The sequence below is a fragment of the Notolepis coatsorum genome (genome assembly GCF_963971535.1).
Source record: "Notolepis coatsorum genome assembly, chromosome: 4".
NCBI classification, from domain to species: domain Eukaryota; kingdom Metazoa; phylum Chordata; class Actinopteri; order Aulopiformes; family Paralepididae; genus Notolepis; species Notolepis coatsorum.
The window spans coordinates 8,286,916-8,309,049 of NC_140168.1; the positions used below are offsets into that span (position 1 = coordinate 8,286,916).

Here is a 22,134-nt window from a genome sequence, read left to right on the forward strand (position 1 = left end):
AAGTCCACAATCATCTCCTTTGTTTTGCTGACGTTCAGGGAGAGGCTGTTCTCCTGGCACCATCCCGCCAGGACATTGACCTCTTCCAGGTAGGCCCTCTCGTCGTTTGCAGAGATCAGGCCCACCACTACTGTGTTGTCAGCAAATTTGATGATTGTGTTGTTACTCCGCTGAGCCACACAGTCATGTGTGTACAGGGAGTAGAGGAGGGGACTCAGAACACAGCCCTGGGGGGCCCCTATGTTGAGGGTGATGGATGAGGAGGTGCAGTTGCCTGCTCTCACCACCTGGGGTCTGCCCGTCAGGAAGTCCAAGACCCACTGGCAGAGGTCATAGTTCAAGCCCAGGTCCCTGAGCTTGGCTATGAGTTTGGAGGGGACTATGGTATTGAATGCTGAGCTGTAGTCGATGAATAGCATTCTCACATAGTTCCCCTTCCTCTTGTCCAGGTGTGATGCTGCTGTGTGCAGCACATGGGCTATGGCAGATCCATATCCATATACAGATCCATATACATTTTTTAAAAAGACATAGCACAACAATACAATACAAAAAACATATAAAACTGTAAAAACAACCATCCATGGTATCAAAAATACACAGTCAAAATACATAAAGGCTCTTTCGCCAATGTCGCCACAAAATAGAATTGAACCTGCGGTGTTACTTTTGACAGGATTAATTAAGGCCACAATAACATTGTGTTCAATGAGTCCTCTATAGTCTAACCGACACATAAACCTGTACATAAGGTTTCTTAAAAGTGCCTTAAATGTAGGTATACCAACAAACACACCAACATTCTCTCTCTCTGTATAAACAGGCCCTCAAGGTGCTGGACCTAAAACCATATACTTACCGCACCACAGTCACATCCTCAGCAAGTATACAGAAACCTCAGCTGGGAAAACCTGACAAAATACACTTCAAGATCTTAAATGGCCAGGCCCCCCCCCCCCCCCCCCCACTCCTCAGTACTTTTATCAAACAAAAAACATCTTATAATAGGTCCACAAGATCTACCCAGAGAGGGGACTGCACTGTGCCGTTTAGGTCCAGCTCCTTCAGTCAGTCCTGTTTTGCAGTCAGAGCCACTCAGTTCTGGAACACCCTACCAACTGAAATAAGACACTGTGCTACCTACCACACCTTTACGAAAAAAAACTCAAGACCTGGTTATTAACCAATCAAACATGTGATCACTTTTAATCAGTTCATTGTGTATTTTATTATTGCTTTTATTATTATGTTGGATTATGCTTGTAAATACTGTGTTGTACTTTTAATGTTTCTGTTCTAGGTGTATTGTCGGTCTCATAACATCTTGCCAAAAGGACTACAGTTGCGAATTAGCTAGCTGGCTAAAACTGACACATTTACAGAGATGTTTATCAATGTGTACTGTCATTTAAAAAAAAAAAAAAAAAAAAATTAAAAACTGAACTGACATCTAGGGACACGCTGTCTCTGAATGTCTTTATCATCAGACAAATCATATGCAATACAATGGCGCAAGGTATTTAATCTCATTACATACCTCAAGAACATTGTTACTCAGATAAAAATCAGGAAATACAATTTCAATGAACCCACACAACGTCGGCCACTTATTATTCATTGTCATTGAACCAACTGTAAAAAAAAAGAGTGTAAATTGATGACATCACACATTTGAGTATTGATACTCTTATTTAAAGCTTATATAGGGAGACAGTTATCTTTGTTTATAGATATTGACTTAACTGTCCAAGACCTTTGGAATACCAGCATGCAAATTCAGTGTTAGGGTGGATTATTTTCCTTTTGCTAACATTATATAGCTGTAATATGGGAGGGATAGCCACACCTCAAGCTCTACCAAGAGATATGTGCAATAACAACCCCTCCCGGCTTTGATGAATTTACTGCACCCTATGTGGATACTGTGATACTGTGATACTGTGATGTATATTTCAGTGGATACCGTGATACTGTGAATAATGTATACTCAGTAGATAGTAAATTATAACACTACCTCATGCATACTGCACCTTATGTGACACTGTGAATAATGTGAATATTCCTCAGCTAGTCAGATAGTAAATTATATTGACCATATTGATCAAATTGTTTACACTGCCTGTGTTGTTTTTTTACTACCTGTATACTGTGTTGTTTTACTACCTGTACCCCCCCCCCCCCTCCCCCCCATGCTGCTATGATGCCTGAATTTCCCCAAGGGGATCAATAAAGGAATATCTTATCTTAAAAGGAGGACCCTTATGTAAACAAGCCGAAAGTCTTTTTCTGGTCTTCATCCTCTTAGCAGTTGTTGTACAATGTACAGTCCCCCCCACCCCACCCCACCCGACCTACCCAATTTACCCCCCCCCTACCCCCACCTACCCAACCTCCTCCAATGTACAGTTTCTTCATCAAATGTATATATACTCTCTTTTTTAGACTCTTTTTGTATCACAAACAGTACTGTATATTTGTAGATCTGGTATGTCATAAATGTCTAGATGACGTAGCAGTACTGTCTATCTGTATGTCATGTATGTCATATATGTTAAGATGAATTGCATTCTGCAATCTGTTGATTGATTGATTGATTGATTGATTGATTGATTGATTGATTGATTGATTGATTGATTGATTGATTGAAAACTTTATTAACAGATTGCAGAATGGGTACAATACAGTATGGCTCATTGTTAAGGGGATGCAGACCAGAGAAAGTCTTTCGTCTTGTTTACATCAGGGTCCCCCATTTTCAATTAATCTTAACATAATATGACATACACGGCATACAGACTGCTACATCTATACATTTATTACATACCAGATTTAGAAATACAGTATTGTTTGTGATACAAAAAAAGAGTCTAAAAAAGAGAGTATATACATTTGAACATTTTCAATCAATCAATCAATCAATCAATCAATCTGCAAAGTCAATCAGTCCCTACTCAATGCTCTTTTGCCTATAGGTGTCGCTGTTCGATGGCATTGACATTATTATATCTTTACTAAAGGCCGCGTGCTTTTATTTTGAAGAAAAAACCGGAAGTGACGTGTGTAATGTATCCTAAGCAGTCTCGCGAGAGAGAAAAAGAGAGAAAGCGAAGAGAGAGGAAGAAGAAGAAGAAGAGGCAAAACAAAACACAACCAGCTGAAGAAGAAGACGAGATCGGGGTTGTTGTTGTTGTGGTTGTGGTTGTAATGCTATAATAAGATGGCTACCAGTGGAGTAGAGGCCCCGGAGTCCTGGTACCTGGCCCTGCTGGGCTTCGCGGAACACTTTCGCACCTCGAGTCCGCCGAAGATCCGCCTGTGCGTCCATTGTCTGAAGGCTGTGTTCCAGTTCAAGCCTCCGCAGAGAGTGGAGGCCCGGACCCACCTGCAGCTGGGCTCGGTGCTGTACCACCACACCAAGAACACCGAGCTGGCCCGCAGCCACCTGGAGAAGGCCGTGAGTATTAATATACTACAGTACATACTAAATAATATACTGTACCAGTGGAGGTTATTGCATGACTACTGGTGAGGCAGTGCATTGATTGATTGATTGATTGATTGAAAAGTTTATTAACAGATTGCAGAATGGGTAGTACAGTACAGCTCAATACACACAATTGTTAAGGGGATGCAGACCAGAGAAAGACTTTCGTCTTGTTTACATCAGGGTCCCCCATTTTCAATTCATCATAACATAATATGACATACAGATAGACAGTACTGCTACATCTATACATTTATGACATACCAGATTTGCAAATGCAGTACTGTTTGTGATACATAAAAGAGTGTACTATATACATTTGACGTAGAAACTGTACATTGGAGGAGGTTGGGTAGGTGGGGTGGGGTTGGGGGGGGGGGGACACTGTACATTGGAATACTGTCAAAGCCATACTTGGTCATTTACTGTACATTGGAGGGGGTTGGGTTAGGACATTTGTAGGGGCCAGTTTCGAGTTGCAGTCTCCCTTAGGTGTTTTTTGAGAGTGTTTTTGAAAGTGGGTAGTGATTCACATTCCTTTACAGCTTTGGGTAGGGCGTTCCACATTGATGTGGCATAATTGCAAAACGTGTTTAGTCCCTTGTTTGAGCCGAATCTGGGTTTAACATGATTTGTGGAGCTCCCTCTGGTGTTGTGATCGTGGTATTCACTGACCTTTGGGAAGTATTTTGACATGTACATGGGTACCACCTTGGTCGTGTAGTGTATCTTGTAGACCAGGCCCATTGCAAGTTGCTGTACTCTGTCGTCTACTCTAAGCCATCCTAGGTTGTCAAAGTGGGCAGGGGTGAGGTGGGTTCTAGGAGTAAGGTCAAGCAGTAGTCTGACTAGTTTGTTTTGAGATGTTTGTAATTTTGTTTTTAGTGCCTTTGAGGTGCTTTGGTACCATGCGGTGCAAGCATAGTCGTAGTACCCTTGAATGAGTGCTCCTGCCAGAGTCTTCAGGGTATTCTTGTTTACCAGAGAGGAGATCCGGTACAAGAATCTAGTTCGTTGGTAGACTTTTTTTATTACATTGGATGCCATTTTGTCACAGGAAAGATTAGCCTCTAGGATGGAACCCAGGTAGGTAATTTCATCTTTCCTTGTGACAATATTGTCACCCACTGTAACTGAGAAGCCGTCGGTCTTGCTGAGTTTGTTATTTGAGCCGAAGAGAATGGACTCTGTTTTGCCCATGTGTAATGATAGTTTGTTATCAGCGAGCCATATGCAGATTTTGCCTAGTTCCGAGCTTCACTAGTATACAAAAAAAAAAGACCACACCGAGCTGGTCCGCAGCCACCTGGAGAAGGCAGTGAGTAGAGCTAGTGGTGCCTCCTGTGTGAACCAAATTTAACCTGACAATTATTATAACCAGGCTGATGTAAACATTAGTAAAAATGTGAAGTCAAGACAGACATTTATGATGAATTGAAAATGGGGGACCCTGATGTAAACGAGACGAAAGTCTTTCTCTGGTCTGCATCCCCTTAACAATTGTGTTTATTGAGCCGTACTGTATTATTGTAGCCATTCTGCAATCTGTTAATACAATTTTCAATCAATGGCCAAATGAGACGACCATCGAGAGAATTATACTGCTATAATAAAATTGGTTTCAGCCAGCTATTATCAAAAGCAAAGATATTATTATGTTCACAGTGACTATGAAGTAAACCTTTTTTTGTTTCCTCTTTCTTCCCAGTGGTTCATCTCTCAACAAGTATCCTTTTTTTGTGTGAAAGATCAGAGGCAAACGAACATTTGTGAGTGTATGTGTGTGAGAGAGAAATATAGCTCACAACAACATAATGCAATTGTAGGACAACATAGCCCAAATGTTTAGCATTTATCCTCGTGTGTTAACTTTACTACTAACAAGATTAATCAAATTCCTTGATGAACGCTATCAGATCTCTCAATTTGAGGATGTCAAATTTGAGGCGGCCAGTCTTCTGTCGGAGCTCTATTGTGAACAGGTGGGTGATTTCTTGACTCAATCTAATCTAGACGTTGTCCTGAATGGTAATAATTAACCAATGGTTAATTTCATTTTCATTTCAAACCTTTATTTCAACTCGTAAGACACTGAGGTTTACCCTCATTTACAGCGCCGACGAGCTTACAAATCAAGACATAGTCTTTTCAGCAATTTCATACATATAGGCACAACTAATAAGATTAAACAATAATAAATAAAATCAGCTAAGACGGTTACATGTCGACACACAGTGGTCAGAGATCATACTTTTAAATGCAATGCCAAACCTTTCTTTCATTGTAATTTTAGCTGTGATATCATATTCAAAATCATTATATGGCCTTAAAGTATACGTTAACCCTTTCACTAACTCTAGTGTGGTAGTGAAAGGGTTAACCTTCTGTAATGTGGTAGTGAAAAGGGTTCAAGTATACTTTTATAGTTATCATTGCGTGGTTGATTTAATCGGACACACCTCAACTTTTACCTCTGACTTTGTCTGATGAAGAACTTGGTGGACTCTGCGAAGCCGCTGCTGAGGAAGGCCATCCAGATCTCCCAGCAGACCCCCTACTGGCACTGCAGACTGCTCTTCCAGCTGGCGGTAAGTAGGGTTGGGTACCATAATTCACATAAACACGTTTCGCAAATTATGCCACAATAATGTGGAACGCCCCTACCCACAACCGTAAAGGAATGTGAATCCCTACCCACCTTCAAACTCGCTCTCAAAGAACACCTACGGGTGGCTGCAATTAGAAACTGGCCCCTGTAAATGTCAAAATCCCCACCCACCCACCCCCCTCCCTATGTACAGTTTTCCCCCTTCGGATGTATATGTTTTTTTTATGATCTCTTTTTCTTACACAGTACTGTATTTGTATGTCATAAATGTCATGATCAATTGAAAATGGAGGACCCTGATGTAAACGAGACGAAAGTTCTTCATCCTCTTAGCTTTTGTTAGTATTGAGCCGTACTGTATTGTACCCATACTCCAATCTGTTAATAACGTTTTCAATCAATCACATTTTGAACCGATACCGGTACCAGTTCCTGGAATTCAGTATCGGTACCTTTTCTCGGTACTTAACTCTCTCTCCCTGTAATAACGATATAAAAAAAAAATCGGTGTAAAAAAAACAAGTCCAAACTTCTCAATTTCAACATTGTTATTTATTCAGAACATTTAGCTATTTATGTTTTTTTTTAAACTTTATTTTTTTTTTTTTTTTTTAGCGTTTATCGCTTTTCTGGTCAAGCATGACCGACAGTTGTAGGGTGAAACGGGAGAGAGAGCAGGGGGAGACATTCGGCAAATGACGGCGAGTCCGGGAATCGAACTCGGAGTCAACCAGATCCGTGACGCAGCACGGAGTCCCGCGACGCAGCGCGGTAACATGGTGTGCTACTGGAGCACCCCCTATTTATGTTTTTAAATATGGACATTATTTGGACAGTAAATATGATCAAACTCCTCTGACCTCGTCTGGTCTTTCTAAAGACCCAAGAGACGGGACAGTAATCTATATATATTAGTGGAAAAGGCTCCCTCTGGTCTAGCATATTAAACTCTTATACTAAACATGTAAAGGTATCGCAATTTGGTACCGATTTTGATCTAGAGTGAATCGGTACTCTGGAGCGCCGTGTCCGACATCTACTGACGCCTGTCGATGCCGATTATTATGACGCTATGTTTACGTGTTTTAGTGAATAGCGTGTTCTCTCTCTCTCTCAGCAACTGCACACGCTGGAGAAGGATCTGGTGTCCGCATGTGACCTCCTGGGCGTGGGCGCGGAGTACGCGAGGGTCGTGGGCTCCGAATACACCAGGTAATGGATCAGTAGCCCTGTTGACCGATGCAACGCAGGACTTTCAAACAACATGGTGCTGCTGGGTTGCGAGGGGGGATTATGGCCCCCCCGTCTGGGAGGCTAAAGGAATTACAATTTAGATTAGATTGTACTTTATTATCATTCTATTTGCACACAACGAGATTTGGGACTAAATTTTTTTTATTTATTTATTTTTTTACTTTGTTTATTGAAGTTTTTCGTTGCAATATGAAAAGAGCAGTAGGTCAAACTGTACACATATATGCCAGACGTATTGCACATATCTACATATAAGTAGTCAAAATATAGGTCTGTTGAATATAAACAATATACATATTGCACATAACTACATATAAGTAGTAGGGGTGGAAATCACCAGTTTCATCACGATACGATATCGATTCTTTGGACAACGATACGATATTTGCCGATATCACAAAGTCTGCCACGATGCGATTCGATTCGATTCAGGTGCCTGCGATCGATACGAGGCGATATTATGTGCCCATTTAACACAATCAGTCACATTTAGATCAACTAAAAAAAGGCTACGGAAATATCAATTGACATTTTTATTTTTGAGCTCTTCCAGACATTTAAATGAAAAACAATCTATTGTTTTTAATACAAATAGACCTCCTGTTCACTGTAAAGTGCCACATTTTTATATATTGCGCTTTAAACTTTAAGTAAAATGTTTTGGAACTCACAACACGCAAGCTAAAACCCCTTTCTCTCCCAAATTGTTCCTACAATTGTTTTATGTTGCATGATGATCATGAATACATTTATTATGTATGTATTCATGTTTAAATATCAACATTATCTGTCCATCCTCAGTAACACACACACACACAATGCCCCTCCCCCAGTCCCCCACAGAAAGGTAGAATGCCCCCACCCCTCCTCCTGCCCAAGTCCCCTCCTGTTCTCTCTCACGGTTAGCTGCTTCCTTAGTTAGCTTAAGCAGCCAACATAACGTTAATTTAGATCTGCCCACGCAACGTGGGCATAAAGGAATGGCCACGATGCAAATCATGTTAGATGCATTTGACCCGTTGCGGGGAAAAAACTGCACAGACTTATTATATCGGGTCGCAAAATAGACGCTGCTCTGCTGTAATGTCTACACGGAGTTTCACACTACTGGGCGCCGGCGGATATGACTCGCGGGATTTTCAAAATAAGAGTATCGCAATATGAATCGATCTTTTTACGTTGCATCGGTCCTATTTGATTATTGATAATATATCGATCTGGATCGATGTATCGTCCCACCCCTAATAAGTAGTCAAAATATAGGTCTCTTGAATATAGACTACAGCAAAACACCACAAAAGAAATATATAGATATTGTTTCGGACTCAAATTTAAGGTGCAGTAGTGGAATATTTTTTTTGATTTGATTTGAAGTCTTTATTTCGAACATGCAATGAATACAACAAACAATAACAAAAAAGAAAAACAACTCAATCTGCATGTTCGAAAAGGAGTAGGAAGAAGTATACACTTATTTAATCCTACCCCTTTTCCACTACTCAAATGAGTGTACTATTTTAAACATAAAAAAGAAAAGAAAAGAAAAAAAAAAAAATATATATATATATATGCAAAACAAAAAACAAAAACTATATATGTATAAAATAAAATAAAATAGAAACAAAATAAAATGTAAACACCTGTGAATATCAAGTCCCTTCTTCATCCCTGTACCTTGTAAATATAAAATCACACAGGTAATAAAAGAGAAACATAAAATACTACAAGAACCATAAAATACTATACAAGAACCATAAAATACTATACAGAAACATAAGATACTATACAATAAACAATGTTACAATACAAGATAACAATCGCAGTGTCAGACGGCAATAAAGGAAGCCATTCGCTGTCATTTCCTGCAACTTAAAAACATAATTTTAAATAAAATGGCAAACAAAAGTTCAAAATAAGTTATTTATTTAAGTACAGTGTATAAGGGCCCCAAGCTAAACACATTGTGGCGTGGGTGTGTTATCACAGTGGCTCTGCGCCCCTATACCATTGTTTTGGGGAACGCCCCCCGTAAAGCCACAACATCCAGCGTTTCCTTACGTTAGCATTATTATGATGTGCCATCAGAACTAAAGTTTGCTCCCTTCTCCCCTCCCTTTTACAGAGCTCTGTTCCTATTGAGTAAAGGAATGGTAAGTTTTACGTTTCCATTTTCCCCTATCTCCTATTACTCTGTTGCTTTATTACATTGTAACTGTGCTCAATGACAATGGCACTATGTAACAACAACCCATCATATATACACACACTGCACACACATCCACACGCACACACTCACTTTAAACAAACACTCACCTTACCACTCACTTTATCCACTTTGGACACTTTAACACACTTTATTAAAGAGACTTGCACCACATTCAATACCTCATTTGCACCCTAAACCCCAAGTTTTGTACCTCTGCATCCTACCTCACTGGTACCTATTTGACTGTATTGTATATATGTATATTGACTTTACCTACTTTTTTTTTTTACTTCTTAATCTTTTACTTACTTTCTCTTTACTGTATGTACAGTAGCACACTCTCAGGGGCTCATAAGAAACGAGCATTTCATTATAAAGTATCCTGTATTTTGGTCTGACCAATAAAAAACAAACTTGAACTTGCTCACCGTGTGTGTGTGTGTGTGTGTGTGTGTCTGCAGCTGCTCCTGATGGAGAGGAAGCTCGGCGAGGTGCACCCTCTGCTGACGCTGTGTGGCACCATCGTGGAGAACTGGCAGGGGAACCCCATCCAGAAGGAGTCCCTCAGGGTGTTCTTCCTGGTGCTGCAAGTCACACACTACCTGGACGCGGGACAGGTACGGCCACGCCACGCTGGCTCTGTGAGGGAGGAGGAGGAGATGGCTGCTGCTGGCCTCCCATCTCAAAACTCTGCCCTCTTTTCTTCTTTTTTTTTTTATCCACTTTTTCTCCTCCTGTTTTTCTCTCATCCCAATTTAGTCGTCGTGCCAATTCCCGGTCGTTGCTTGGTCGGTCTAGGGAGGGTTGATGGATACTATCGCATGTCCCCTCCCGATACATGGCAGAGTCTAGCCAGCCACTTCTTTTCACCTGCCAGCGCGGACTCTCGTTGGCGAGGTGTGACGTGTGGGAGGCTCACACTACCCTCACCCATCTCCCTTCCTCGCTGTGCAGGCGCTCCCTGACCGACTTGTAGGAGTCGCTGTTTACAACGACCAGGATACAACCCACCGGCTTCCCTCCCGCTGACTCTGCCAATTGAGCCAGTATGACGGCCGGCCCAAGCCGGAGGCAGCGCTGACAGCCGGATTCGATACCAGTGTCTCTCGCGTTGGTGACGAGCGCTTAGTCCGCTGCGCCACCCAGCCGCCCGTACCCTGCCCTCTTTTCTCAACCCTCTGACCACAATAATAATAATTCATTACATTTATATAGCGCTTTTCTAGACCCTCAAAGCGCTCCCCACAATGTAGGGTGGAAATTGCCTCCTTCACCACCACTGGTAGCCCCCAACCTTGGGCTATGCAGGCTCAATGGCTACCATTACACTGGCACCAGGCACACATCACACTACTACACAATGGCTGAACGGCTCAGGAGACAGGGATTGATATCAGCCAATTAAGGGGGGAGGGATGATTGGTAGGTGGCCTTGACGTCAGAGACCTGATTGGGAATTTGGCTAGGAACGTCGGGGAGCCTCCTACTCTTTGCGATAGGCGTCCTGGGTTCTTTAAACGACTGAGATTCAGTCAGGACCTCGGTTTTAGCGTCTCATCCGAAGGACAAACTGTCACAACTGTCTCTTCACTCGGACAAACAAAGTTTGGATGGAGGATGAAGATTAGAGGGTCAAGAGAAGAGGGCAGGGTTTGAGATCGAGGTCAATATAGTTGATCCGTTCCTCTGACCACCTCGTTTATTTTCGAAGATGCTAACATGCCTAGTAGAATGACCTTATTCAACAAATGCATGAAATGCGCAGGACTTTTCTTTAGCGGTAGTTATTGGCACAAAGATACATTGAGAGATACATTGACAACTGTGTTCATTTAGTCAACGAGAATGATTACTAAATATGGTCGTCGACAAAGCTTTTTCCCCCGACGAAGACGAGACGTCACATTAATGTAGATCACGTGACACTAACGTGACTAAATGATTCATGCAATGTCGTTGACTTAAAAACGACGACACAGGGGAGCTCCAGTAGCTCACCACGTACCTCGAACGCTATTTCGGCGTCGGGGACAACCGTGCGCGTCACGGATCTGGGGTACACAAGTTCGACTCCCGGACTCGCCGTATTTTCTCAGTGTCTTTCCCCCGATCTATACCCCATTCAACCTGTCTCTGTCGGTCATACTTGACCAGAAAAAGCGATAAACGCTAAAAGAAACCAGCTGACTGGTCAAAGTAAAAAAAAAAAAAAAAAAAAAACGACGACGACACAAAATGTAGTTTACGAAATAAAATATTGCCGTAATTCCTCTTTCCACTCCACAACAACGGACCTGTCGCGGGCACGCTCTCCCCACTCTCCCCCGAAGCGCAACTCCACCTAATAACGTCGGCATCGATAATAACATGGTGTAGCGCCAAAGAATAGGAGTCGGGAGGCGGGCTGTTGAAGGACGACTCTAAACGTCATTTATTCAACATCAACTTCACCGTCGAGACTGTTTACTTGCTAGCTAACAGTAACTAGTTTGCAGACAGGAAAGTAACAAACAATATTGTCCGTGCGGAACCCTTATCCCCAACACATGAATGTGAATTATTTTGATCCACCACAATAGAACACATTAAATAGTGGCGAGACTAAACAAAAAAGGACTAAAACGAAAATGCTCAGACCTATAGTTGACTAAAACTTGACTAAATGAAAAATAGATAAAGGTGACAACATAGTTCACATATGGTACAAGTAGGTAGAAGGACAACAAGACCTCATATACAGTGTACAGGAATGGGACTCCCTAAAAAAACGTGTTATCTCATCCATGTATAAACCCACCCCTACCTTAACGCGACAATATGTCTTTAAAGGAAAGAATAGGTGAGGCTGGGTAGCGCAGTGGAGAATGCACTCGCCTACCACCGCAGAGACACTGGTATCGAATCCAGCTGTCAGCGGTACCTCCGGCTTGGTCAGTCGTCCCTACGAACACAATTGGCAGTGTTAGCGGGTGGGAAGCCGGCGGGGTATTATGTGACCTGGTCGTTGTAAACTGCGGTTCCTACTGGTCGGTTGGGGCGCCTGCTCAGCAGGGAGGGAAGCGGGGGGGGAGATAGTGTGATCCTCCCACGCGTTACATAGTGAGAGTCCTCGCTGTCAGGTGAAAAGAAGCGGCTGGCTGACTCCACATGTATAGGAGGAGGCATTTGGTGGTTCTACACCCTCCCAATGCCGACAGTGGGGCAATGCGCGCAGCGACCAGGAAGGGAATTGGCATGACGACTAAATTTGGATGGGAGCAAAAAAATACAGAAAAAGTAAGAACAAAAAAAATTATATAAAAAGGGAAATTCTGGCGCTTTAACGCGGCACCCGCCTTTGCTACTCTATCCTCAAATGGTCTGGTGAGACGGAACACTGAGCACAGCTCGGTACATGCAGAACTTGATTGATTAATAGAAGAAGAAAAAACAACACATTGTTGCTTTAACTCACAGGAATGATCCAGCCCATCAAACACGATCTAGTAACTGGATCACATTTTTAAAGTTCGACGGACTAGTAACTGTTTTTAACTGATTGCAGTACTGCACATTGTTTTGTTGTTTTATCTCGTTGTACACTCGGCAGTTCTGTGAATGAGGTGGCCTCACCTCGGAGCTCACCTGTGTATAAATAAAGGTATCAATCAATCAAACTCTGACCTCAACCTTGATGAGATGCAATGTTTTCAGTGAGTTGCGTACAGGTACACGAGGCCATGTCCAGAAACGAAACCGATTTCGGTCGTATCGGTCAAAGTATTTGATCGTATGCAGCAGTGCACCTTCATCCACACGCGGAACTGCGTTCTGGCAGCCTGAAGAAGAGGCTGTTTTCTGAAAACCGGCTCCCAGAGTGCGCAACTCTGAAGACGCCGCTCCCCTCGCGTCGCCGTCTTTACAAGCGATACGAGTCTCTTCCTGAACTGTTTGACGCGATAGCCCACCTCTCCCTTACCCCCGTGTGTGCAAACTCCCACATCACTAGGGATGGGTACCGAATTCGGTACTTTTGAGGCACCGAACCGAAACACGTCGGTACTACCGAGTATCGAATCAAGTGAGAAACCGAAAAAAAAAAAAAAAAAATAAAATTTACTTTTTACTTACTTTTTTTTTTGTTACTTTTTTCTTTTCATGTCAACGTTCACACGCACAATATATGCTTACCTAGGATTTGACTTGATTCAACAACAAAGCAGTCGGAGCAATGACGAGCCGAAAACTGTCGAAATTGTAGTTATTTGAAGTTTGGATTTTTTTTTTTTACGACTGAGGTAGGTAAATTAAATTTCTTGAGAATAAAGTACAGAAAAAAGGTACCGTTGGGTACCGGTATCGATTCACAGGTACCGGTACCGGTATCGGTTCAAATGTGAAAGGTACCCATCCCTACACATCACATCACAACAACAATGGTGTGTACAGAGTAGTTGCGTTCGTGTTACAGAAGCTATTGAGCTTGATCAGGCTTTTTACAGCTAACTGTACTGCGCCTGTACTACTACTACCACCGTCGACAACGGATTGACATCTCCCTTAATCCACATGCACAAGCCCAGCCAACAAAAAATAAACATGATACATGTAGGTCTTATATGTCCTGGCTAGAAGTGTTTATTATTAAACACCGGGAGGCTACTGTGATGCAATACACGATACTAGCTAGAGATTTAGCGTCACATAGCTGGCCTTTTTCTGAAAACCCAAGTAGTAGCCAAGCACATTATTGTTCCATAGCATACGCCTTCAGTTGATCATGACAAATCCTCTCTTACCGTGACGATTATAAAAAGCCTCCATAATTTAGTAAATGGTATTGGGCTCACTAGAACTCACTGGCTCACCGATCATTCAGGTTCACTGCTCAAAGTAGGGCTGTACCGAATGTCATTTTTTAACATTCGAAGCTTCGATTGAAGTATTCCAGTATTAAAAAAAAAACATACTAAACTTTAAAAAAATTTATATATATTTTTTTTAACTGAATCCTCAATTTGAATAAAGTGATTAATCTGATTAAATTAGTCTTTTTCTTTTATTAAATCAACTTTCTTTAATGAATAACTCATCAGTTTCGTCAACATAAATAATCCAATAAGGGCACGGTTGGTATGAAAGTGATGGTGACGTCTTATAGTATAATATTATAATATTAGGGTAGCCTAATCTTTAAGTGCAACTGTGAAGAAAACCCCCATTGGTTTAAAAAACAGATTGAATAGACACAAAAAAAAGCAAAAAAATAATAATAATACCTTTTTTTTTTTTTTTATAAAAAAAAATTTAATGTTGATTTTGAATTCAAATGTCAACATTATGATCGAAGCTTCGCAGCATTCGGTACAGCCCTAGCTCAAAGCGACCCAAAGTCCGACCCTACGTTATGCCTGCTAGTACGTTTACTACTAATGCACGCGTTTGTTGTACTGTGTTGCGTTGTGTTGACCAGGTGAAGAGCGTGAAGCCGTGTCTGAAGCAGCTGCAGCAGTGCATCCAGACCATCTCCACGCTGCACGATGACGAGATCCTGCCCAGCAACCCGGCCGACCTCTTCCATTGGCTGCCCAAGGAACACATGTGTGTGCTGGTGTACCTGGTGAGCGTTTGACACACACACACACACACACACACACACACAGACACAGACACACACACACGCGCACACACACATTTTGGAATTCTTGAATTCTTCCTTTGTGGTAAATCAAATCAAATCAAATCAAATCAAATTTATTTATAGGGCCCGACAACACACGTTAATGTCCCCATGGGCCGTACAGGTCTTCTTTAAACAAGTCAAGAAGACAACATAACAATAAGTCAGGAACAGAACAAGAACACCATAGGGTCCAAACATTTTTTAGATGAATGCAAATAAATGAAAGAATGCAAGCACTCCCAGACATACCCCACGCGAAGGTAAGGAAAAACTCACTAAAACCTAACAATAGGGAAAAAAGCTCCACAGGCAATGTGGAGGAGAGAAACCTTAGAAGGGCCGTTCAAGGGGGGATCTCCCTTCTTAGATGTCGGTGATAGTAGTGTTGCAGACGGACAGTTGGTAAGCATGCACTCATGTGTGTAGTGAAACACAGATGAGTGCATGCAATAGCAACTGTACATTTTGAAAAATTAAAGATAGAGTTGATAGCGGATCTATTTGAAGCACAGGGGCGGCGCAATGGATACAATAAAACTGTGGGATTTGCAACTGTAAATCCTGTAGCAACTTTTACTTTTAAAACGACACTGTTCAATATTACACTTACTGTAAACTTCAGTATATTTTTACTGTATATTTTTTAACTGTATATTTTATACTAGCATGTATAGACATAACATACGAAATGTTGAATTCGTGACTTTGTTCTGTGTGTGAGCGATTTGTAGTGTACAATTTCCCTCGGAATGATTAAAGTATTTCCATTCTATTCCATTCTAATATTAAATAATATGTGTATTTATTTTTCATCCCCAAGGTGACCGTGATGCATTCCATGCAGGCGGGCTACTTGGAGAAGGCTCAGAAATACACGGACAAAGCCCTCATGCAACTGGAGAAGTTGAAGAGTGAGTTTGTCTGAAAACCGTTCTTCCTCCTTTTGTATTAAGGGCCCTTTCTCACTCACTGCTCTGTGTCGAATCAGACCCGGCTTGCATCAGAAAAGGGTGTGTCTGTCTGAGTGAGAACGCTGTCCCCCGTCCCCGCCCCCCGCTGATTCGTCCCCGGGGCCGCTGAACCGGGGCCGGTGAAATAGGTGGTCTCAGGTGCGCACTAGTGGGGGCGGTTAGGCCTGGCAATTTTGTTTGCCATTGCTATGTCTATACATTGTTCGAATGCATTGATTTCTATTAGACCAGTGGTGCCCAACCAGTCGGCCGTGGTCGACCAGTAGATCAATGACATGCAATATGATTGCCACAAGCGACGGGATAATGTTAGCTTCTGAACAGGCTAGCTAACTAGCGTTAGCCGTTAGCCATTGCTGTATACTATACTTTCTTGTTCGAATGCATTTATTTCTATTAGACCAGTGGTGCCCAACCAGTCGGCCGTGGTCGACCAGTAGATCAATGACATTCAATATAATGCATATAATCGATGCAGCAATGTTACTAGTAAAGGCTAAGCTAACTAGCGTTTAGCCGTTAGCTTAGCGCTATCGTTAAAACGCTCAAAAGCGGACTCTACAACACCATCCATTCGTGATAAAATGGGGTGGGTTATATTGACAAGGCTTGACAACAGAGGTTCAAATATAACTTCATATTTATTGGCAATTTGTTCATTTTATATCGGCATCCAGAGTCCGCAGTCGTGTTAAGACATTCCTGTTTACATTTTCGAACGTGACATCATCGCCTACGGCAAGCGTAAACGCTCAAAAGGCAAACCGTAAACAGAACCCGGAGCGAACCAAGACTGCAGTGTGTACACAAACTAGAGGGGGGGGGGGGGGGGGGGGGGGGGGGGTTCGCACTCTGACCCGGAATGAGGGCGGTACGCGACCGGTACGGACAGAATGAGTGAGTGAGAAAGGGCCCTAAGTCTTCAGCAGCGGCTGGTTTCACTTTGAAGCCCTTAATGGTCAGCCCCCCTCCTATACATCTCAGACCTCCTATCCCCCTATTCCAACACCAGGTCCCTCGGGTCAGCCGATGAGAGGCTCCTGACAGTCCGGAGCTCTAACCTTAAAGGAAAACTCCAACATTTTGGGAAATTAGCTTATTTGCCATCTACCCTGGAGTTAGACAAGAAGATGCATACCTTTTTTCTTCTCTGCATGCAGTAGGAGTAGGAAGACGCGCACCGTTAGCCTAGCTTAGCGTCAGTCACTGGAAGTATGTTCCTCCATTAGCCTAGTTCCCAACGTCTTCCTACTCCTACTGCACGCACAGAGAAGAAAAAGGTATGTATCTTCTTGTCTAACTCCAGGGTAGATGGCAAATAAGCTAATTTCCCAAAATGTTGGAGTTTTCCTTTAAGCTCAGGGGGGGGGGGCCTTTGCTGTCGCAGCCCCTGAACTGTGGAACAACATCCCCACCTCCATTAGGCTGGCCCCCTCGATGGATGCCTTCAAGTCTAGACTCAAAAGTCAAAACCCACTTCTACTCATTAGCATTTCCCGATGTACACTGGCTTTGCTAAAAAAAGAATTGCTGCATTGGGTAACTAGGCAAAAGATGGTGGCCGCCTTGTTGACATTTGCTTTGCAGGCACATTCAAGTTCTGATTGGTTGAAATTGCTTTCATGTTTGCCACCTACTGCCACCTACTGCTTTGGCAGTGTACTACATCAGTGTGCTCGGGTGACAAAAACGAGAAAAAAAACCGAAAGTGTGACTCGAGGCGCACAACGTCGCGGCGAAACGCATATGACGACGATACGAAAATGATACGAAAGGTGTAACCGCCGCCTGACTCATGCCCTGTTTCAGTGGTTCCCGCTGCATGTTAATACTTTGGGGGGCCTCCAAAGTAGAATGGCTCCCCCCAAAGTATAGTTTGTGTGTTTTCTTCTCTTTTTTTCACTCAGTGAGCTCTCATTTGCATTTGCATTGGTGGCAATGAGTGCTCAGTGAGTAAAAAAAAAAACGTTAAAAACCATAAATTATACTTTGGGGGGGGCGCCAAAGATGTTAGTTACCGGTAATACACGAGATTAACATGGTAAGATGTGTGTATGAAAGAAGACTACAAAAAACAGCAGTGACTGCTCTCAGCTGTTTAACACTTAAAGACCTAGACACCATCACCAGTTGTAGATTGTCTGAAGTGCAGTGTTACTATGGAAATTCACTAGAATGCAGGATTTGAAAAAATAAATCAAGATTTTTCACGAGTCGTTCCCCCAAAGTATATTTCTGTGGGAATCACTGTTTGCTTGTGTGTCCTCCCGTAAAACTGAGATGTGATTGTTGTCTAGAGATGTATCTACCCTCTGTACAGCACTTTGGTTGACACGTGTCATGTTTAAATGTGCTCTATAAATTAGGGGTGTAACGGTACACAAAAACCACGGTTCGGTACGTACCTCGGTTTTGAAGTCACGGTTCGGTATGTGTCCTCCCATATAACTGAGATGTGATTGTTGTCTAGAGATGTATCTATGTGTATCTACCCTCTGTGCAGCACTTTGGTTGACATGATTTTTATTTGATTTGATTGAAGTTTACCGTAATTCCTCTAATAGTAACCGGGTCTCAAATACAAGCCGGGTCTCTATTAATGGCCGGGTGCGCTCTTGAGCTAAGCAATTATAAGCCGGCCTCCTAATACAAGCCGGGTTACTAATATACTGAGCTGCATACTGAGCTAGTTACTTGATTTCACTTTGAAAACGTTGAAATGACCAGTGACCACCTGTAATTGCACTGTTTACTATTTCATACAGTACTTGGTTTCAATAAATGAACCCAGTACATTTTACTGGGTTCAAACTGACACAAAATGTTGATTTATTCATTATGATCCGTTTGAAAATTTGAAATATAGGCCTCCCTCTTATACAGGCCTCCTCCTAATACAAGCCTGGTACCCGCTACAGTTGAAACAAATACAAGCCGGGGTTACTATTAGAGGAATTACGGTATTTCAATTATGCAACATAACAAACAAACATCAAGTACAATATAGCCTTAAGCCGTTCAAATAATAAATATGTATAAAAAAAATAACAAACTAGGTTTCAAGTTTCTTTAATAGTTGTCACACAGAAGTACAGAATACTTTTATACAAAATGCTTCTTACTGTTACGCTCCAGAGACTGTGCTAGACAAGATAAGTGTGAAATAAAATAGTGTAGATGTAAAATAGAAGTAAGCTATTTTAAGTCAAACAATTTTTTTTTGTCATTTACATATTTGAACAGGAGTGGGAAGAAGCATACACTTATTTAATCCCACCCCTATTTACTCATCAGAACATACTATATTTTATTTACTAATTCATACATTACTAGACTTGTATTGAAAAATGTACTTGGGTTAACAATACATTTTTTAACGATACCTTATTATTAATATTTGCCAAACTGTATGTTACCCTGTGAAGTTCCTCTAGCCACGTGTCATGTTTAAATGTGCTCTATAAATACATCTGATTGATTGATGACATGTGTCTGTGGTGTGTTGTAGTGCTGGACAGCAGCCCCATCCTGTCCACCTTCCAGGTCATCCTCCTGGAACACATCATCATGTGCCGACTGGTGACCGGACACAAGGCCACGGCCTTACAAGAGGTTTGAGTTTATTTTATTTTATTAGACAAAACTTCATTTAAAACATGCATGCATAAATCGTATACATTAAAAAAATAATACAGGTTGTCGGGGAATTAAACTCGCTAACCCTTTCACTACCACACTACGGAAGGTTAACCTTTCACTACTACCACACTAAACCGTCTGTAGTGTAGGGTTATATGCAGGTGTATAAGTAGGTATATAGAAGGATTATATGCCGGTCTATCCAGACGGATATGGATATATAAGCAGTAAATAAAATATAAATGTGTGTGTGTATATATATATATATATATATACAGCACTATTGTACATGCTATCATACACAGTTATATGGGTAGACTATAGGGGTGTAACGATTCGACCCCACAACGATTCGATTAGATTACGATTCTTCTGGCAACGATTCAATGCATCACGAAATCTCTTCATTTGACCTCGATTCGATAAATTTTCGATCAGTTAATTCCCCCAAAAATGTTGAATACACAAATGTGGCTAGGGGAACTGATTCACTCGGCATGAATGGACTATAGGTCAATCATAGGGGTGTAAATATTTGACCCCCACTTCGATTCGACAGGCAACGATTCAATATTCATTTGACCACGATGCGATGCGATTCGACCGTAGGATCGAGGCATTGTGATGCATTGTTACACCCCTAGTAGACTATAGTTTGAGGTAGGTCGTTGATTATATGATTACTATTGATTACAGGGCAGTTGTAGAAAGCAGCAGGCAGGTATAAATTGAGTATCGGCAACAGAGTTCAATGTTCGTAGGTTTATTATGCCTAGGGTATAGGATATGGGTACCGGAGCCTAGGGTATAGGCGGTGGGGTTCAGAGTGTAGGTGGAAACCCACGTGTAACATGAACATGTGTCTCTGCTCCTCGTGGCTCCCAGGAACCACCAGCGACGAGGGGTCGTCGAAGCCATTTTTAGAAAGTTTATTTTAAAATGCAGCGTCGGGGTGGGCAAAATGGCGGCATAATAAACGAACAATATCTTAACCAGTGATTTCTAACCAACAACAAAAATGCGACGCACCCCTGGTCCCCTACCACACCTAGGTCACGGTCAACTTTATTCATATAGCACATTTAAAACCAAGTGCTTTACAATATAAAAACAGAGAAATACTAAAAAATACAATATAAAAACAGAGAAATACAAAAAAAAAAAAAAAAAAAACAGTATACACAAAAATCTAAAGCTGAAATACATTAAAACAATCGCAACACAGGCAGTCAGGTGGCGTAGTGGAGATTGCGTTCGTCACCAAACGCCAGAGACGCTGGATTCGCCTGTTCGAATCCAGCTCACAGCTCCGGCGTTGTCACCAGCTTGGCTGGCCGTTCACACTAATACAATTGGCAGTATTAGAGGGTGGGAGAAGCTGGCGGGGTGGGTCCGGGCCGTTGTAAACAGCGACTCCTACAGTTCGGTCGGGGCGCCTGCTCAGCGTGGGGGGGGGGGGGGGGGTGTGTGTGTGTGTGTGACAGAAGTCAGAGGAATAACGACCTGTTATTCAATAGATTAAATTAGTTTAAGAATAAATACATTTTAAGAGAATCTCAAATACATTATTTTATTTAAGTGTAGGCTATAGTTAACACTTTGGTTGCCTAAGGTTAAATTAATGATATACCATAGATTGCCAGCGCTATTTGTCTATGGAGAAAGTCCCCTTCTTTGCAGGGCTATAACTTTTAAATTCTATTGCTACATTGCCATTATTAGGGCCCATTCAAAGTCCTATATGTATTGTTCATTGTGTAGCAACGTTAAACTTTTTCATTCACATATTCATAGTAAAGTATGGTCTAATGTATAAGTATGTTTTCATCTCTTTCTGCAGCTTTCTCCAGAACGTGATATATAGCCCCAAATGCATTATATTGATGATGAAATACAGTTTGATGGCAATCAGCGCGATATAAAAAATTCCAACTAGACGTACTTCTAGAAGTTACTACACGTCATCTGATGTTGACCGGATGGGCGAGGGGGCGTTTATAATTCCGTGGGCAGCGTTATACCAATCATCTAATGTGGGTCAAATGTTGATAATATCAGTTATTATCGAAGACGGTAACGTTACACGCTGAAACTCACCCCAGTCTCCGCGCGCCGTTGGGCGATCATCGTCGAGTAGAAATTTTATCATTATGGGATATATTATTACCCGGTCCATCTCCAGCTTGTATAATGGTATATACGTCCAAATCATGTTGTTTATCGAGTTATTGGCAATCGATCGCTATGTAGAGTGACGAGCTAGAGTCACGGGACATGTACCGAGTGGCCGGAAGCAATACGGACGTCTAG

At 41.9% G+C, this 22,134-nt stretch overlaps 1 protein-coding gene across 1 annotated transcript in view; it reads left to right on the forward strand.

The window, feature by feature from the left end:
• Positions 1 to 3,104: 3,104 nt before the first annotated feature.
• Positions 3,105 to 22,134, forward strand: part of mau2 (MAU2 sister chromatid cohesion factor) — a 33,270-nt gene continuing 14,240 nt past the window's right edge. The window contains exons 1-10 of the mRNA XM_084313458.1: positions 3,105 to 3,454; positions 5,193 to 5,210; positions 5,401 to 5,466; positions 5,977 to 6,072; positions 7,210 to 7,304; positions 9,469 to 9,496; positions 10,014 to 10,169; positions 15,005 to 15,151; positions 16,035 to 16,125; positions 19,694 to 19,797. Coding sequence (XP_084169584.1) covers positions 3,218 to 3,454; positions 5,193 to 5,210; positions 5,401 to 5,466; positions 5,977 to 6,072; positions 7,210 to 7,304; positions 9,469 to 9,496; positions 10,014 to 10,169; positions 15,005 to 15,151; positions 16,035 to 16,125; positions 19,694 to 19,797 — 1,038 coding nt within the window. The 5' untranslated portion in view covers positions 3,105 to 3,217. The remainder of the gene's footprint in view (positions 3,455 to 5,192; positions 5,211 to 5,400; positions 5,467 to 5,976; positions 6,073 to 7,209; positions 7,305 to 9,468; positions 9,497 to 10,013; positions 10,170 to 15,004; positions 15,152 to 16,034; positions 16,126 to 19,693; positions 19,798 to 22,134) is intronic.